The 17,842-nt window shown below is 48.3% G+C and overlaps 1 protein-coding gene across 14 annotated transcripts in view; it reads left to right on the top strand.

The window, feature by feature from the left end:
* fryl (furry homolog, like) overlaps positions 1 to 17,842 on the top strand; it is a 72,336-nt gene that overhangs the window by 36,110 nt on the left and 18,384 nt on the right. For 11 of the 14 annotated variants that reach the window (XM_030372359.1, XM_030372360.1, XM_030372355.1 and 8 more), the window contains 35 exons: positions 28 to 136; positions 397 to 483; positions 877 to 1,048; positions 1,163 to 1,295; positions 1,399 to 1,506; positions 1,808 to 2,045; positions 2,242 to 2,421; positions 2,671 to 2,757; positions 3,159 to 3,427; positions 3,796 to 4,006; positions 5,058 to 5,182; positions 5,288 to 5,345; positions 5,591 to 5,682; positions 6,044 to 6,216; positions 6,445 to 6,605; positions 6,903 to 7,013; positions 7,329 to 7,483; positions 7,771 to 7,870; positions 8,354 to 8,522; positions 8,880 to 9,145; positions 9,339 to 9,479; positions 9,805 to 9,973; positions 10,231 to 10,315; positions 10,975 to 11,087; positions 11,467 to 11,617; positions 11,899 to 12,002; positions 12,418 to 12,600; positions 12,917 to 13,124; positions 13,791 to 13,912; positions 14,301 to 14,488; positions 14,747 to 14,841; positions 15,119 to 15,750; positions 16,017 to 16,285; positions 16,547 to 16,687; positions 17,531 to 17,731. In XM_030372359.1, the coding sequence (XP_030228219.1) occupies positions 28 to 136; positions 397 to 483; positions 877 to 1,048; positions 1,163 to 1,295; positions 1,399 to 1,506; positions 1,808 to 2,045; positions 2,242 to 2,421; positions 2,671 to 2,757; positions 3,159 to 3,427; positions 3,796 to 4,006; positions 5,058 to 5,182; positions 5,288 to 5,345; positions 5,591 to 5,682; positions 6,044 to 6,216; positions 6,445 to 6,605; positions 6,903 to 7,013; positions 7,329 to 7,483; positions 7,771 to 7,870; positions 8,354 to 8,522; positions 8,880 to 9,145; positions 9,339 to 9,479; positions 9,805 to 9,973; positions 10,231 to 10,315; positions 10,975 to 11,087; positions 11,467 to 11,617; positions 11,899 to 12,002; positions 12,418 to 12,600; positions 12,917 to 13,124; positions 13,791 to 13,912; positions 14,301 to 14,488; positions 14,747 to 14,841; positions 15,119 to 15,750; positions 16,017 to 16,285; positions 16,547 to 16,687; positions 17,531 to 17,731 (5,806 nt within the window). The remainder of the gene's footprint in view (positions 1 to 27; positions 137 to 396; positions 484 to 876; positions 1,049 to 1,162; positions 1,296 to 1,398; positions 1,507 to 1,807; positions 2,046 to 2,241; positions 2,422 to 2,670; positions 2,758 to 3,158; positions 3,428 to 3,795; positions 4,007 to 5,057; positions 5,183 to 5,287; positions 5,346 to 5,590; positions 5,683 to 6,043; positions 6,217 to 6,444; positions 6,606 to 6,902; positions 7,014 to 7,328; positions 7,484 to 7,770; positions 7,871 to 8,353; positions 8,523 to 8,879; positions 9,146 to 9,338; positions 9,480 to 9,804; positions 9,974 to 10,230; positions 10,316 to 10,974; positions 11,088 to 11,466; positions 11,618 to 11,898; positions 12,003 to 12,417; positions 12,601 to 12,916; positions 13,125 to 13,790; positions 13,913 to 14,300; positions 14,489 to 14,746; positions 14,842 to 15,118; positions 15,751 to 16,016; positions 16,286 to 16,546; positions 16,688 to 17,530; positions 17,732 to 17,842) is intronic. The other 3 variants (XM_030372362.1, XM_030372352.1, XM_030372353.1) reach the window with 2 other exon arrangements.

The raw sequence follows: 17,842 nt of genomic DNA, 5'->3' as shown, positions 1-17,842 counted from the left end.
GAATGCTGTGTTTTTTCTGTTGTCTAGTCGTCTCCTGGGCATTGTGTCAGCTCTGTTCCCAAAGGGCTCTCGCAGTGTGGTGCCCAGAGACACCCCGCTCAACATCTTCGTCAGGATCATCCAGTTTATAGCTCAGGTACAGCGCAGTGCACTTGTAATCCCTGACACTCGTACTCTCCTCACGGCTACGTGCTTCCAACTGTCAGACAATAGCCAGTGACAAATAACTTGGTAGCAGGGCTGCCAAACGGCAAGTTTGCAATTAATTGCAAATAAAATGGTATTCGCAATATTTGCATATTATATTTTGTGTGATCAATTGCATGCCCACATGGATAGATATGGGGTGTCCTTCCATTGATAAATGAACTCTGTAAGTTTTGTTTGGCCCTGCAGGAAAGGCTGGACTTTGCTATGAAGGAGATCATCTATGACCTGCTGTGTGTGGGCAAGTCCCACAAAACCTTCACCATCAACCCGGAGGTAAGATTCTTATTATTATACACCTTTACTATCAACCTATAGTTGCTCTAACATTAATAAACATCTTTACTATCAACCCAAGGGTACAGCTACAATTAATAGACTGCTCCCGCCCATCATCTCACCACACTCTTACCACAGAATAAAGCAAGATCAATATAAAAAATGGCTAATGTCTTCCTTATACCTCATCAAGCCAAAAAATCTTCAAAGATCAACACTCAAATTGATCTTCCAAAAGCATCAGAGTGTCGATGGAAACTCCTAAAGTATAATATATGCCATTCGGTGGACGCTTTTAAGTGACTTACAATGATGCTAGTGCTTACAGTCTTCGCATTGTGTGGAAGTGGGAATCCATCCCAAATGTATGCTTACCCCCTCCCCCCTCAGAGGATGAACATCGGCCTGAGGGCCTTCTTGGTGGTGGCCAACAGCCTGCAGCAGAAGGACGGGGAGCCCCCCATGCCCACCACAGGGGTCATCATGCCCTCGGGGAACACCCTGCGGGTCAAGAAGATCTTCCTCAACACCACACTCACCGACGAAGAGGCCAAGGGCATCGGTACGTAAGCGCCCAGGGGCGTCCGCCCCAGGTGGGCTTTGTTTTATTCATGCTGCGGGCATGGTGTTTTTGTGGTTTTGTGTGTGCGTTTTATTCGTGACCGTGTCTTTGCAGGCATGTCTCTGTACTACCCTCAGGTGAGGAAGGCCTTGGACAACATCCTGCGTTCCCTGGACAAGGATGTGGGTCGCTCCATGAGCATGACCAACGTCCAGATGTCCAACAAGGAGCCCGAGGATATGATCACGTCAGTGCACCTTAGGCTCCTATCCAATCAGCATCATCGTTGTTGTCAGGCTCTGTACGACTTGGTCCTGCCACAGCATCTGATTGTTTCCATCTGTTGGCAGGGGGGAAAGGAAGCCAAAGATTGATCTGTTCCGTACGTGCGTGGCGGCCATACCGAGGCTCATCCCCGACGGCATGAGCAGACAGGACCTCATTGAGCTTCTGGCAAAGTAAGCCTCGCTCATCCCTAGAACGAGAACTACTACACAATGCATACACAACTCTTAGCTGTTTAGCTGAACGCTCTTTCGACTGGCTTTAAGAATCCCAGTGATAAACCTACTGCTACCTTTTTTTTAAACTTTTGAACACCTGTCCGCTTTTTAGATTTAAACCCACTCATCATAATCCATCACACGATAAATTGACCATAATCTCAATGATAGCATGTTGTGTACCTGTTTCTTAATCAACCCTCGCACTTGTCCGCCTCACCTGTCGGTCTCACCTGTCCTTCACGTCTAAACCCAGGCTGACTATCCACATGGACGAGGAGCTGCGAGGCCTGGCCTTCACCACACTGCAGACCCTTATGGTGGACTTCCCCGAGTGGCGGGAGGACGTGGTGTCGGGGTTCGTCTACTTCATGGTCCGTGAGGTGACGGACGTCCACCCCACACTACTGGACAACGCAGTTAAGATGCTCCTGCAGCTCATCAGCCAATGGAGGCAGGCGGTGCAGAGCAGCAACAAGACCCAGGAGGCACACGTACGTACCGGGCCACCTCTGGCCCCTCCGGTTCGTCTGGTTCCCAGGCTTGGCGTGTACAGGACAATAATATTTATACCAAATACTATTTAGAAAAATCTTTATATATGCAGTATATTTTGGTAAGTGGTCGGGAAAGGAAGGGTGATATATGGGCCATTAGAAGGAGTAGAATCAATGACCTCTTTTCTTCCAGCAGGTCCCAGGCAGTGGTCCGACTCTTTCCCTGGACCGGGCTCCTCTGCTTGGGGTTCTGCACGTGGTAGAGGGCCTGGCACTGGTGGTTCTCTGCAGCTGTCGGCCCGGAACTCGCAGGCTTGCCGTCAACGTTCTCAAGGAGGTCCGCGCACTGCACACGGCACTGGGCATCGCCAAGGTAACCGTCTTCCACAATGTTTGCTTACCCTCTGCCTTTCATGCTCAGTGAAGTTGCTTTGGTCAGTCGGTAGTTGCCGGACATATCTTTGTAAGCCTACTTATAGAGGGCAGTTGAAAGTTCCAAGTTGTCTATGCCCAATCTGTGTATTAATGGCATGTATTCAAACGAAATCTACTGGAAGTCGCTTTGGATGTTTATCATCTACGACTGTTTTTAATATTTTTCTACTGATGTTTCCTCTTTCAGGGCGATGAGGAGTTGGCTATCGACGTGATGGACAGACTCAGTGCCTCTGTGCTGGAGAGCTTCATCCACCTCACCGGGGCTGACCAGGTACACAGCCTGACACACAAACTAAATCCAGGAACCTGCACCGATAGAACAATAACTTCACAAGTTTCCATTCTGCAAATTACTATATAATATGTCTAAGTGCGCTTTTGCATTATGAGCAGTAATGGTTGAACAGGTGCACTGATCGCAGGGACCTCTCCACTGAGTTGGCGCTAATCAGCTGTTCTGGTCTATTGTCAGCACTTTTTTTTTTTTTAATGACTCCGTCCTGTCAAGGTTCTCTATTCCCATAATAGCAGTATCCGAAAGCAGGAAGCTGTTCATGTTTTCCGTCTGTTGGCTTTTCACTTAATGATATAAAAAAAAACACAGATGGGTAAGCAAGTGATGATCAGGTTGTAAAAGTGACTAATGACAACTTCCTGTTTCCTGTCACACAGACCAATCTGCTCTACTGCCCGAGTGGCATCGATCTCCAGTCGCTGGCCGATTGGAGCTCATCTCCCATCAGCCACCAGTTTGACGTGGTCAGCCCCTCCCACATCTGGGTGTTTGCCCACGTCACCCAGGGCCAGGACCCATGGGTGATAAGCCTGTCCAGCTACCTGCGGCAGGAGAACCTTCCCAAGCACTGCCCCTCGGCCCTCAACTACGCCTGGATGTTCGCCTACACCCGCCTGCAGCTGCTGTCTCCACAAGTTGACATTAAGTACGACTCCATAAATACCCTAGTCTCTTTGTGTGTTTGTTGTTGTTGCAATAGTAAGTCATAGGAGTGTAAGAGGGAGGGACTATGAGGGGATTAAGGTTTAGGGGTGATAATGTAGTCGCTAGGGTGTTTGACTCCAAGCTAAGACGTTCTTCGTTTAATCCCAAATGTCAATAATCTACCTGTATGCATCCCTGAGCAAGGTGCCCTCGCCCCTACATTCTACGGAATGAGCTACCAGAATGACTTGCAAATAACTTTGGATGAAAGTAGAATATAGAATGGCTCAGTAAAATGAAAGCCTTGTGTTGACGGTGCATATGCTGAGGACGTGAATAGGTACATGATGGTCTGTTTTCATTCCACAGCAGCCCCATAAATGCCAAGAAGCTGAACAGCATGAGCAGCAGCAGTGACTCGTACACGGGGCTCTGGAGGAACTACCTGATCCTCTGCTGCAGCTCCGCCTCTTCCTCCTCCTCTTCATCTTCCTCCTCGTCCAGCTCTGGTTCCGTGCGCTGCTCGCCACCTGAGACACTGGCGTGCACGCCAGACAGCGGCTACAGCTACGACTCCAAGGTCAGCCCCTGTGCATGACCGTTAACCCCCTACACCAGCCCTAACTTTTTAGTAGGGATGAGCCATTGAAGTCATTACCTCAGTTGAGTACACTTATTGAATGATGTACTTGCAGAAACATATTATAATGCAGGGTTTCCCACAGCACTTAATAGTATAGGCAACTGCCTAAGCTGTAGGCATCAAAGTTGTATATATTATACAAAAGTATAAAATAATCTAAACTTAATTTATTTTCTGTGTATAGATAAAGACAGACTTGCGGGAAAATAAGCATAAATGGTCCACCTGTAAAAGATTGCAATTACCAAAGGGCTATTGAATTGTTATTTTTAAAACCACAGATTGTTGAATGTAGTACAGAGTCTCTATCGGGAAACCCTGGATTATTAAACGCTTTATAATCTATCATAGTCAGTTGACAATGGAAAACGTGCTGTTTGAAATACATTTATAGAGCTTATTCATCTTAACCAGGCTTCAGTTAAGTGATAAATTAATGCATAAAAGGTAACACAATGAAGAAACATATTGGGAGGATAACGTCGCAAAATATGTGATGCCTGCTCTGTAGGTGCTTCCAGTAAAATAATTCTGTGCTCGAGTATGTAGGCCCTTCCTTCGCTTTAATAACTATAATCTAATGCAATGATCCCAAAGCTTTGGGTCCAGATACATCTTGTGGTCACCTTGATATGCATATTGAGTCTGGAGAGAATGCTGACTTATAAGGTCGTAATTATAAGGCATTGTTTCAGTTTCAGGTTTTCAAAGTTCTGTAAATAGGCTTATGATCTCTACCTATGAGCAAACTATACTACTAACTGACTAATATGAGAGATATTCAATAAGTCACTGGGACATATTACCGGCTGATGATGATTTGGGTTAGGAAAAGGTGTGGAAGTCGTTATTGAAACCAAGCAAGTTGGGGTCCCAAATTTCAGCCTCAGAAAGATTAGGAACCTCTATTTTCTGGAATAGTCTGAAAGCCCTATCTGCGGAGCTGTGGCGTTTGTGCATGTGGGTTGATGATGTTTTTGATATGCAGATCGTGGGCTCTCCGTCCCTCTCCTCGCTGTTCAAACACGTGGTTCCCATGATGCGCTCTGAGAGCATGGACATCACGGAGTCTCTGGTGCTGGGGCTTGGCAGGACCAATCCTCTGGCCTTCAGGTAGCACACGAAGCTCCACACATCCAGAACATGTAGCTGTATGTCCAACCAGACACATTTGGGATTGGTGCCGCTGCTGATGTTGGTGTTGGTTGGTACTTGCAGGGACTTGATAGAGGAGTTGAACCCCATCATAAAAGAGGCTCTGGAACGAAGACCTGAGGTCAGTCCGTATTCTTGTCTCTTACCGTTACCTCTCTTAAGCTTTCCTTATAAGATGCATCTCTAATATCTCCAATATCCCTCACATTTTTTTCATTGATTTGCATCTTTTCCTGATGACTCTCTTTCCGGTGTCGTTCTGACATCTCTATGCATCTCACAGATGTCTTTCTGTCTGAATCTGATCTCTCCTGATATGAATGTTATTCTTGTAATCTACCTTCCTGTTTTTCCATCTCTTATCAGAACGTGAAGCGGCGCCGGCGTCGTGACATCCTGCGGGTCCAGCTGGTCCGGATCTTTGAGCTGCTGGCCGATGCTGGAGTCATCAGCCAGATGTGAGTCACCGATGACCTGGTATCACCTTAAAGAGCTATTATGATGGCTAATACTGCTAAAGGCTAATAATGCTAATAGCTTATATTCATATGATGGCTGACATTCATGCAATGGCTCTTATTGCAAATTACAAATATCTTAATATTTGTAACTTTAATAGCTCATATTGATGTCAAAAGTTGATATTGATGGGTTAAACCTTTTTAAAATGCTTGTTGTTATATAATGATTATTATTAACTATAATACATAAAAAGATTGAAGAGTTGTTCTGCCAGATTACCGGTAGTAATTTAGTGAAATTCTTCATTCATGTTTAGTGCCCTGACAGTGGTGGTTGTGTTTGTGGTTGTGTGCACAGAGCGAGTGGGGGTCTGGACAGGGAAAGCCACTCCCTGAACGGGACCCTGCTGGAGTACGTAGACCTTACCCGTCAGCTGCTTGAGTCGGAGAACGACAAGGACTCGGACACCCTGAGAGACATCCGCTGCCACTTCAGCGCCCTTGTGGCCAACATCATCCAAAACGTACCAGGTCAGTTTATACTCACTCAATGAGACCGGGCTGACGCAGGCTTTTCATTCTCACACGGACACACACACAGTATCCGAAACATTAACTATAGTAGGATTAAGTCCTTTCTGTCTACAGAGTAAAACGAAATCTCCACTTTAAATCAGGCAAAACATCTCGGTATCCAATCATCATCAAGCAGCACGTCATGCCTCCCTCATCACGACGTTTTTTATTGTTTACCCACAGTGCACCAGCGCCGCTCCATCTTCCCCCAGCAGTCCCTGAGACACAGCCTGTTCATGCTGTTCAGCCACTGGGCGGGGCCCTTCAGCATCATGTTCACGCCCCTGGACCGCTACAGCGACCGCAACATGCAGATCAACAGACATCAGTACTGTGCTCTGAAGGTACTGGGGGGCTTAACATAGAGGCATTACATAGAGAGTGCATAGGCAGACAACTGACATTGATGTAAAGTGTAAGAATAATGGGATACAGATCTGTTAATGGGACGAAATGGACTGCGTAGGAGAAGCTGGTATAATGTGTGTGCTTATGTGTGTGTTTGTCTTTGTGTTTCTGTGTGTGTGTGTTTGCGTGTGTGTTTATGTGTCTGTATGTATACGGGTGTATCAGGTACCAGCCATTCTGTGTGTCTATGAATGAGTATCAGTGGTGTTCATGCTCCATGTGTCTCCCTCCAGGCCATGTCTGCGGTGCTGTGCTGCGGCCCAGTGGCTGACAACGTGGGGCTCTCCTCGGACGGCTACCTGTACAAGTGGCTGGACAACATCCTGGACTCACAGGACAGGAAGGTGAGCAAGGCCCACCTCCCCACTCACCTGTTGGCCCGGATGGATGAATGTTTACTGTTAGTATTCAGTATTTATGCTTGTATCCAAAGCCACTGACTATGAAGTTCAATGCATGTTAATAAGGACCAGGATGCCAACAGGAAGACTTGGGGGCATTGGGGATTAAACCTAGTAATATTCACAGCCACCCCACTACCCTGCTAACGGGTGGTAACAGGCGTTAACAGATATTAAAGGGTGCTAAAGGTTACTACCTACTGCTTATCGATGTAAACGGGTTTTAACAGGTGCTAACTGGGTCTCTACCCTCCTCAGGTGCACCAGCTAGGCTGCGAGGCGGTGATGCTGCTGCTGGAGCTGAACCCGGACCAGAGTAACCTCATGTTCTGGGCCGTGGACCGCTGCTACACCGGCTCACGCCGCGTCGCTGCTGGCTGCTTCAGGGCCATCGCCAATGTCTTCCATAACAGGTACGTTTTTTCATGTAATCTTTAGTTTCACAACCCTGAATAATTTTTTTAAGGGGACTTAGCAATGACATTAATTTAACTTAAAAACTACGCTTGAAACGAAAATACGTTCATATCCATTTTGTAAATAATGCAATACACAATTGAATCCAGTTTAAGCCCAAACCGTCTTGCGCTTCCATCAGTAAAGTTGTCCAGGAGTACAGTACGTGCTGTTGTGTGACCAGTTGCTCTGTGTCCGCTAGCTGACCTGTGGTGTGGTTCCGGCTGTGGTTCTTTGTTCCCAGGGATTACCAGTTTGACACTGTGGTGCTACTGAACCTGATACTGTTCAAGGCTGCTGACTCGGCCAGGGATATCTACGAGCTGGCAATGCAACTGCTGCAGGTCAGAACTGCCCCGCCCCGCCCTACACACACACATGGTCAAAGGTTAAGCAGAGGTCAAACATCACAATGGGCTGGGTTGGGCTGAAGCCTATTGAGACATGGAGGGTTTGTTGCTATGAACTCTGAACTCTAAACTTTACAATAATACTCAACTGTATTATAATCATTCCTTTTCTCAGATAAGACGCGTTTCCGTGCAAAATGTCTACTTCCTTCTCTGCTATTGCTGACAATATACTTTGGTTAGCCAGCAAGCGCGATGTCCATTGCTTTGTGTACAGGCTACAGTTTGAGCTGTATGTCTTACATATCCACTGGCCCGAGTAATGCTCCCGACATTAGCAGTTCTTATTCAAAGCCCTATCTAATACAACTCTGAAGGGTTTTCTCTCTATGAATACTTTTATATCGTGTTCCTGTTAAAGCCTTGCCTATTAGAGATTGATGGTATTTCTCTGCGGTGTTTTGCGTGGTTTGGCAGATCCTGGAGCCCAAGCTGTTCCGCTACGCTCACAAGTTGGAGATCCAGCGGACGGACGGCATCCTGACCCCTCCGTCCCCGCTGCCCCATCTCTACTCCCTGTCCTACTACCAGCTGTCTGAGGAGCTGGCCGGCACCTACCCCGAGCTCACCCTGCCCATCTTTTCAGGTCCGCATCAAGCCCTATCTCTGCTCTTACCTGGCAAATTCTTCAACGCATGCCTTAAATGTGTCAAGGAATGGAAAAAGGAAATGCAATATTTTTTAGCCGTTGTTTCGTTTTTTGTTGTTGTGACAATTAGTCTTAAAGAAAATTGCAAACAGGTGATATCTAGTTCTGTCTTGGGTAAGTGTAGAATACTTGCTAGGTTTTGGAATAAATCTCTAATTTCTGCAAACTGTTGGCATCCTAGCACAAGATGCCGTAACCTCCTACGTACTCATTACCTGTATCTGAATTCCCTGCACATAACATGTGGACGAAAGCAACTTCTAAACAGTACACTCTCCACCGCCACGACCACAGAGGTGAGCCAGCGCATCCAGACGGCGCACCCTGCAGGCCGGCAGGTCATGTTGCACTACCTGCTCCCCTGGATGAACAACGTGGAGCTGGTGGACTTCAAGCCTTCCACCCAGCGGCCCGAGGAGCCGGGCGTGGCTGAGGAGGAGGAGGAGGCGCAGGAGCGTGAGATGATGGTGAACAGCCGACGCTGGCTGCGAGGCGAAGGCTGGGGCTCGCCGCACGCCACCACCATGGTGCTGAACAACCTCATGTTCATGACCGCCAAGGTGAGAGCATTTAAAGCAAAATGCAATAAATATGTAACGCTGCGAGGCTGTATGGAACTGTACTTAATGTACTCATGACTCAATCTCCTAAATATTAACTTGCTTTCATGACTGGCGTCTTTGCACAAATTAACTGTTTATGCCAGCTACTAACAAGCGGAACTGTTTTGTTTTTTCTTGTTTCACTCTGCAGTATGGAGATGAGTTTGCCTGGTCTGAGATCGAGAACGTTTGGACAACGTTGGCGGACAGCTGGCCCAAGAACCTGAAGATCATCCTCCACTTCCTCATCAGCATGGCGGGGGTCAACAGCGAACCCAGTCTGCTACCCTACGTAAGACCTGCGATACTGACAGCCTCACCCTTCCTGCCTCCCTGGCTCTTATAAGTCAGTTGTACAGTTAACAACTTCAGAGCTTCTTGGTCCTCTTGATCAGTTCTACAGTTAACACCTTCAGAGCCTCCGGGTCCTCATAAGACCGTTCAACTGTAAAGCCCCTTGTGTACTCATAAGTCGGTTCTACAGTATATACAGGCTGTCTCCCGGACTTCAAAAGTCGTAATGCAATCCCCCTTTGTGTCCTCCTAAGCCCTCGCCCTGAAGTGAGTGGTGGTGGCAGTGATGTGTCGCTGAAGTGTGTGTTTGTGTGTGTCTCCAGGTGAAGCGGGTGGTAGTATACCTGGGCAGGGATAAGACCATCCAGCTGCTGGAGGAGCTGATGTGTGAGCTGGAGCTGATGGACCCGGTCTGCTCTAGCGTAACCCACATGGACAACCCTCCGTACTACCGCATCAGCGCCAGCTACAAGATCCCCTCCGTCAACACAGGTACGCAAGTCCAGTCCTGGTTTGACCTGTTTAGTCTGGTCTCAACACCAGCTCACGGCGTTTGGGCTCCCATGACCCCTAACTCTTTTTCTTGAATGTTTAAAAGTAGACACTCATGATAAATAATGAATAAATAAATAGACATTTTCGTTTTCTCCAAAAACGAATAAATAAAAAGAAAAAAATCAAATTTTCTACCTTCAATAAGCTGAATGAAATAACTAGAGTGTAACTGATATGTATGGTTGGCTTGTCAGGAACTATGTCCAGCAGCAACACCATGGTGCCTGGGACTGAAAGCCATCACGAGAGCAAGATAAAGGACCCCAATATGGAGGACAGGTACACACCCATGTACACGCACAAATACGAAAACATACACACGCTCGCACGCACACCGATATATATAGCTAGTCATGAAAAGATGCATATCTAAAGACCTCCTGCATACCTTGAAAGATATGCAGTACACTTAGCATATAACCAATTAAGACATGCATACACAGTTAAAATGGAGTTAAACGTATACACATACACTGGTCTGGAAACCTGCATGCTCAGCACATGTAAATCTAGTTTGAATATGTTGAAGCATGCATGCACAACAATCCAGCATGCAAGAACACTATGCAAATTACCTTGGAGGAATACCAGTCATGTACACCAGTCGTATAACTAGTTTAAACAGACACCACTCATGAGCTGAGTTAAAACTAGGTCAAACAGACGCCCTCTCCTGTTAAAAGTGATGGAAATATACACAATCTTCTTTAATAGCATGTTAGAAATTACTATTATTACAAATAATCTATAAAAAAAAGACATACCAATGAATCCATACCTATGCTGGTTCAACCAGGAACAAAATAACACCCTACGCCCTTAAGAAGGGACACCTAGGCGGAAATACATTTCTTAAGCTCATGCACATTTTTGATCACGTAACAGTTGATAACACTCCTTGATGTATGTGTGCTCGTGTGTGTGTCCTGTCCTCACAGCTACCCTCACCTGGACGTGTACAGCGGGATGAACATCAACCTGTCTCGTCAGCACCACCGCCTCGAATCCCGTTACAGCAGCAGCTCCGGGGGCTCCTACGAGGAGGAGAAGAGTGGGTGACCTCTCCATGACCTATGAAGAAATCCCCCCCCCCCCCCATCCTCTCACTCTCCCTGTCTATCATAGATTCCCCATTGATTAGTCTGTCAGGAAGTGTGGTACAATTATTGAACTTGAAAGTTCAACGTCATTGATCTTTGATGGGCCAAATCGTTAACCGTTGATCTCTGCTGGAGATGGCGGTTCTAATGTACTAATCTGGCCGTTAGCTTGGCTAACGATCCCCCAGTCTATCACTAAGCTACAGCTCAGCTCCCCAAGGGAGTGGGGTATCCCCTGCCGTGTTCTTCTCGAGCGACGGTGCCTTTTCTATTGTGGTGGTTACAAACGATGCTGTGGTTGCTAAGCGCCCCCCCCACTCCACGGTGCAGGTGACTCCATGCCGCTGTACGCCAACTGGCGCCTGAAGGTGATGGACCACAACCGCCCAGAGCCCCTCCCCTTCCCTCCGACGGGCGGCTGCTGGTCGCCGCTGGTGGACCACCTGCCTGAAACAAACACCGCCGCCGTCCCCCTACACAGGTACACACTACCAGACCAGAGGGACGGGGTTCGATCCCCAATGTCCCGAGTGCAGCTGTAGGCCTCCTACAGCAAGGTGTCAATCCCTACCTGCTCCTAAGAAATTTAAATTAGATTCAATGTAACTTTACTTTACTAGTCACTAAATTAAAGCATTATTCAATTATCTGTTACACAACACCTGCATGGTGACTTTAATGTAGTTTTGGTAGTAATCACAACAAATTACATATTTGATCAAGTTTCAAACATGGTCATGATGACCTCTGTCCTACCCTCAGGTGTAACATTGCAGTCATCCTTCTGACCGACCTCATCGTGGACCACGGAGTCAAGGTGGAATGGAGTGTCTACCTGCACCTCCTGCTGCACGCCATATTCATAGGTACACCTCATCCCATTCCTCCTCCTCCGAACTCTGGCTAGATCAACTCATCTTCCTAACTCAGCTAGATCCACTCCTCCTCCTAACTCGGCTCGATCAACACATCCTCCTCCTCCTAACTTGGATAGAGCGACACCTCCTCCTATCACACCTAGCACCGCTAGAATTACAAGCCCCTCAGCGCTCCTTAAACGCCTCCTTGTAGCTCCCTCAACACAACTGGAGCGACAACTCAACACCTCTCCTCCTCCCTCTCAATCGCTAAGCTTAGCTTAGCGATTGAGAGGGAGGAGGAGAGATGTTGAGTGTGAGTTGTAGCTTAGTAAGCTACAACTTCCTCCCTCTGGCACACGCGGTGTGTGCATCTCTGTTGGGATTCTGACGTTTTTTTCCCTGACTGGGGACCGTCCTGCAGGCTGTGATCATCAACACCCTGAGGTGTACGAGCACTGCAAGCGCCTGCTGCTCCACCTGCTGGTGGTCCAGGGAACCAACAGCAGCGTCCAGTCACTGGCAGCCGTGTTGCTACGCAACCGGGAGGCCAACGAGCCCCGGGTCCTGACGGTGAAGCCCATCGCACCCGAGTTCAACCTCACAGGTTGGTTGCTGGAAAATACACAACAAGGACGATGGTGTGTGGACACAGGAATGAGTTGAAGTGAACCTTGCCTTGGACAGGTGTGTGTGTGTGTGTGTGGCTTCATGCGGACCTGTCCAGGTTAAGTCTCATTGAGCAAGTCTTAGTTCCTGTTGATTTACTTATGGGGGAGAATTAAACGTAATTCAACTCCATGACAACCAGCCATAAACCAAGTCGATGGATACAGAATTGTAAACCGATAAACCACACTTTGTATGTTATGTGATCACAGTTATTAACCTTGTGGGTGATCACACAACCGTTTAACCTGCAGGAATCCAGGAGCTGATGCCAGAGCACCAGCCCTCTCCCATGACGGACTCGGGCCTGAGCTCTTCCTCTACCTCCTCCAGCATCAGCCTGGGCACAGGGGTGGGGGCGGGAGCCTTCTCCCCGCTGCCCCCCACCATGCTCCAGCAGGTGGACCTCTCCACCCTGCAGGACCAGAAGGTTAAAGCCCTGATTGAGTTCATCAGCTCCAGGTGAGGAGAAGGCCTTTCCACTGCACCTTTAACCTGTAGACTAGGTTACTATATGGGACTACCTCACGCTGTTTATTCTGTTGTCATGCTCTAATATTACTGAATAACTGAATTCAAATTTATGACCATGGTTTCATACACTAACATATCTCTAACGAACTACAGCTTTAATCTATTTGTGTATATATAACCATAACTAAGACATTCTGTTGTTACTTGAATAATTATATATAATTATTTGTATTATTTGTTTATTTATATAGATATATATTTTTTTTATTCTATTATAATTATATTTTAAAGCACTATTAATAACCACTGTGGCTGATACTGTGCTATACAAATAAATTAGACTTTGACTTTGACATAACCACCTTATTGTATCGGGTTGGATGCTCACATGCTTTTTGTCTATGTACTTGGTTCCATGCTCCCAGTCAAGTCTGAATGGATTAGGTATATCAAAATGCATGGATTTGGCTAATAGTGTGTGCTGGGTTTGGACTTTGGTTTGGTGGTTCTGTGTGTGGTGATAACATACATGGGTTTGGAGTTACAACGTCAAGTAATGACAATCATGTTGTACAAGTTGTGGCGTGATGACACTATGTTTGTTGTCCCTGTCCCGCCGTCAGTCACTGATGTTTGTTTGTGTTGGTTCTCCAGGAAGCGTGGTCCTCTCTGGAACCACGAGGACGTCGCTCCCAAGAACCCCCAGATCAAGAGCGCTGAGCAGCTCAGTGTGTTCCTCCGACACGTGGTGGCAGTGTTCAAGCAGTCCAACGCAGGTTGGAACTATGACACCCCCCCGACAGACCATATCTATCTCTTACCTTATCGTATCTCTTACCGCAGCCATACGTAACTCCTCCCACAGCCCTGCGTGACTCCTCCCACAGCCCTGCGTGACTCCTCCCCTTACCCTATTTGTCTTCCCTCAAAACCCTATATAACCTTCCATAGCCCCATGTTACTGTTCCCAAACCAAATGTAGAGCTCTTAGCAGAACAATATCTATCTCCTCCCTCAAAGCCCCCTCCCACAACATGTATGTAACTCCTACAAGCCAAACGTAACCAACCCCCACAAGCCGACTGGCTGGCTGATACAGTTTGAACTTACTCAGTTGTATGGTGGTCCACTGTACAACCCCCCGCTGTGTCCATGCCCCTCCAGGGTTCCAGCTGGAGTCTCTGCTGAGCGAGGTGGCCCTGCAGACGGCTCTGTCCTGCACCTCCCGCCACTACGCCGGCAGGTCCTTCCAGATCTTCAGGGCCCTCAAGCAGCCGCTGACCCCGGCCACGCTGTCCGACGTCCTGTCACGCCTGGTGGAGACCGTGGGTGACCCGGGGGAGGAGGCCCAGGTGAGGACCTGCCAGTGCTTCCTCTACATTATACCCACCGTACTGGGTCGAATCGACGTACAGGAAGTCCAAATGGGGGAAACTAGATTTTGCTGTTTCTATTTTGAAACTGTACTCTTCTTAAGAGATGCAAGCTTGTTGACCGCAGTCTGTCAGTTGGCCTAACCCCTGCAATGCTATCCCCTGCTAGGCTAGCCCCAGCCAGGTTTACCACTGTTTACTGCCACTCCGCCAACCACTTCTCTGCTCACTCCTCAGGGCTTTGTTATCGAGCTGCTGCTAACGCTGGAATCGGGCATCGACACGCTTGCAGACACGGTGAAGAACTATGACCTCCTCACAGCCTTGGCACAGTAGGTCCCATCCTCCTCATCATGTTTTAAATCAACAGCTAGGAGACCATTGACCTCAGTGCAGGATAGCCTGAGGGTTTTTAAATCTAAGATAAAGGTTCTGGGTATATTTTTAGCAGACTACCCGTAGGCATGCTTGAGCAAGATGGCCTCACCCCTACCTGCTCCTTTATGACCTGTAGTCGATGTGGATAAAAGTGTCTGCTAAATGGTTAATGTTTAACCCAATCGACTCGAGACATTTTATATAATTTCATGACGGTGGTTTCTCTCCCAGGACCGCGGGCCATGACCCACTGTTGGGCGCCAAGTTTGCGGCCAACCGGAAGAGCACGGGACAGCTGAACCTCAACAGCGGCGGCCTGTTCCACCACCACGTGCATGCGCACGCACGCAGCAACTCCCTCCGCGCCAGCCAGATGTGCGAACGAAAGGGCGACCGCCGGCGCAGCAACACCCTGGACGTCGCCGACCGCCTCGGCGGTAGCCACGGCAACCTGGCCCGCACGCGGAGCCTCTCGTCACTACGGGAGGGCGGCGGGGGCGGAGGGGGGGGCCCGGGAGGACGCAACGGGGCAGAGGCCCCGCCCCCCGTGGACCCCTCCAACCTGATGGCCACGGTGTTCTGGATCGCCACGTCGCTGCTGGAGTCGGACTATGAGTTTGAGTACCTGCTGGCCCTGCGGCTGCTCAACAAGCTGCTGGGCCAGCTGCCCCTGGACCGGGCCGACAGCCGCGAGCGCCTGGAGCAGGTCCTGGCCAAGCTCAAGTGGTACAGCTACCCCGGCCTGCTGCAGCTCTTCCTCAAGGGCTTCACCTCGGCCTCCACCCAGGAGCTCAGCATCCACCTGCTCAGCAAGCTCATCAGCGTGTCCCGACACAAGCTGGTCGACCCCACGCAGCTGGCAGGTAAACAACAGTAATGAGGAACGCTGATGCAAAGTGTATGTCGTAAACAATGTGGATAATGAGATGCAACGCTAGGTGAATTATTAGTGATATGGGCTGTCTCTTATTCAGTTGTAAAGCTCTTTCTAATAGTCTCGTTTTTTTTTGATTCTCACAAACGGCAACAGAATCACATCTAGCACAACTCGGATTCAAAGTACATAAATCCAATCCGTTTAAGTTAACCTCCTCCTCCGTACCTGGCGGTTCCTCTTTGTTTCTTCAAGGCTTCCCCCTCAACATCCTGTGCCTGCTGCCTCACCTCATCCAGCACTTTGACAGCCCCACGCCCTTCTGCAAGGAGACAGCAGAGCGCATCGCCAAGGTGTGTGCCGAGGAGAAGTCCCCCACGCTGGCTAACCTGGCCCACATGATGAGCCTGTATAGCACGCGCAGCTACTCACGAGACTCCACCAACTGGATCAACGTGGTGTGTCGCTACGTGCACGACTCCTTCGCCGACATCACCTTCAACCTGGTCACCTACCTGGCCGAGGTGAGCGGGCCGCCGATTAGTACACACCTGTCTGCACCTGAGGTCACATCTGTAGCTTAGCATCGCACCTGTACACCTTAGCACCTGTACCTTGTGTATATAGCTCCACCGGTACGTTAATGTCTCACCTTTCCAAGTGTATCATAATGTCTGTGTACTTCTAAACCTGTATCTTAACGTCACACTTGAAACTCCTTGTGCTACTGAAAGATCAAACTGGAATGAATTTGTCTTCTTTTTTTTTCATCTCTCTCACATCAGCTGCTGGAGAAAGGACTTCCCAGCATGCAACAGTCGTTGCTCCAGATCATTTACAGCCTGCTGAGTCACATCGACCTATCAGCAGCACCCGTCAAACAGTTCAACCTGGACATCATGAAGATCATCGGGAAATATGTCCAGGTGAGCCCTCCCAGTGTTCTGACGGAGAAGAGCAGAACTTTACTCTGTTGTAAAGAGTTAGAGAAAGACAGACAGACATAGTTCCTCATCTGGGGGACCAGAGGATCCGTCTGTTTTGATGAAGCCAGTTTGATCAACCATAATTAAGAACTTCAATAAGCTGTAGCTACAGTGTATTCATTTGTAAATACATGACATTCTGAATCTATGCATAAGAACAAAAACAGAAAAATGTACAGTTAATATACAAACTATAACCAAGCCAAACCCAGCCAAAAGGTTCTGTCTTTGAAACCAAATGTCTGCTGTCTACCTGATTAATTGTTTAGTGAGGCAAACGTAGGTAAAGGACACTTTGCCAAATGGCCATGCCCAGAAGGACCCTACAACAGTTACCCCACTAGTGAAGCGTAATGGAGGAATTGGCTTGTCTTGACTGAAGACACATTTCCCCGCTCTGTAGAAGCCTTTTACCAGCCCACTCACTGGCCCCAGCCCCAGGCTAGCTCTCCACCAACACACTCTCTATCAAACCTGCTTTTGTGTGCATGCATGCACACAAGTGTGTACTGTGAGCAGCCTCTATAGAGGAATGTAGGTCGCTACGACGTAGCAGTAGTTCAATGAAATAAGGACTGGCCTTCAATTCATGCAGAAAACGCGTGATCTCTCCTACTCGCATATTTGTAAAACTCCTACACGTTTTTGTGTGTGTGTTTCTGTGTCTATGCATCTTAATTCATGCGTGTCTGTTGATGCATGTGCATCTGTATCTGTATCTATGCGTTTGTATTCACGCTTGTGTGTGCCGGTTTACGTCTGCGTGTCCATCCCCGCCTCCAGAGTCCATACTGGAAGGAGGCCCAGAACATCCTGAAGCTGGTGGTTTCTCGCTCCGCCAGCCTGGTGGTCCCAGACGAGATGCAGCGTTCCTACAGCGGCGAGTCGTCGGGCTCCCCCGAGGTGGCCTTCACGCGCATCTTCAACCACACCTCCAAGGAGCTGCCGGGGAAGACGCTGGACTTCCACTTCGACATCTCCGAGGTCAGAGCCCGCTCTCTGGACTGCTTAGCCTTCTGTTGTTTTTTAATACACACTAGTTTTCAGGGCTGCTGCTGAGACTTCTCCTCTGCTCGGGTTAGGTCGTGCACGTTA

The sequence above is a fragment of the Gadus morhua genome, chromosome 12 (genome assembly GCF_902167405.1).
Source record: "Gadus morhua chromosome 12, gadMor3.0, whole genome shotgun sequence".
Taxonomy (NCBI): domain Eukaryota; kingdom Metazoa; phylum Chordata; class Actinopteri; order Gadiformes; family Gadidae; genus Gadus; species Gadus morhua.
The sequence above is the reverse complement of the archived record's forward strand: the minus strand, read 5'-3'. Positions and strand labels throughout refer to the sequence as shown.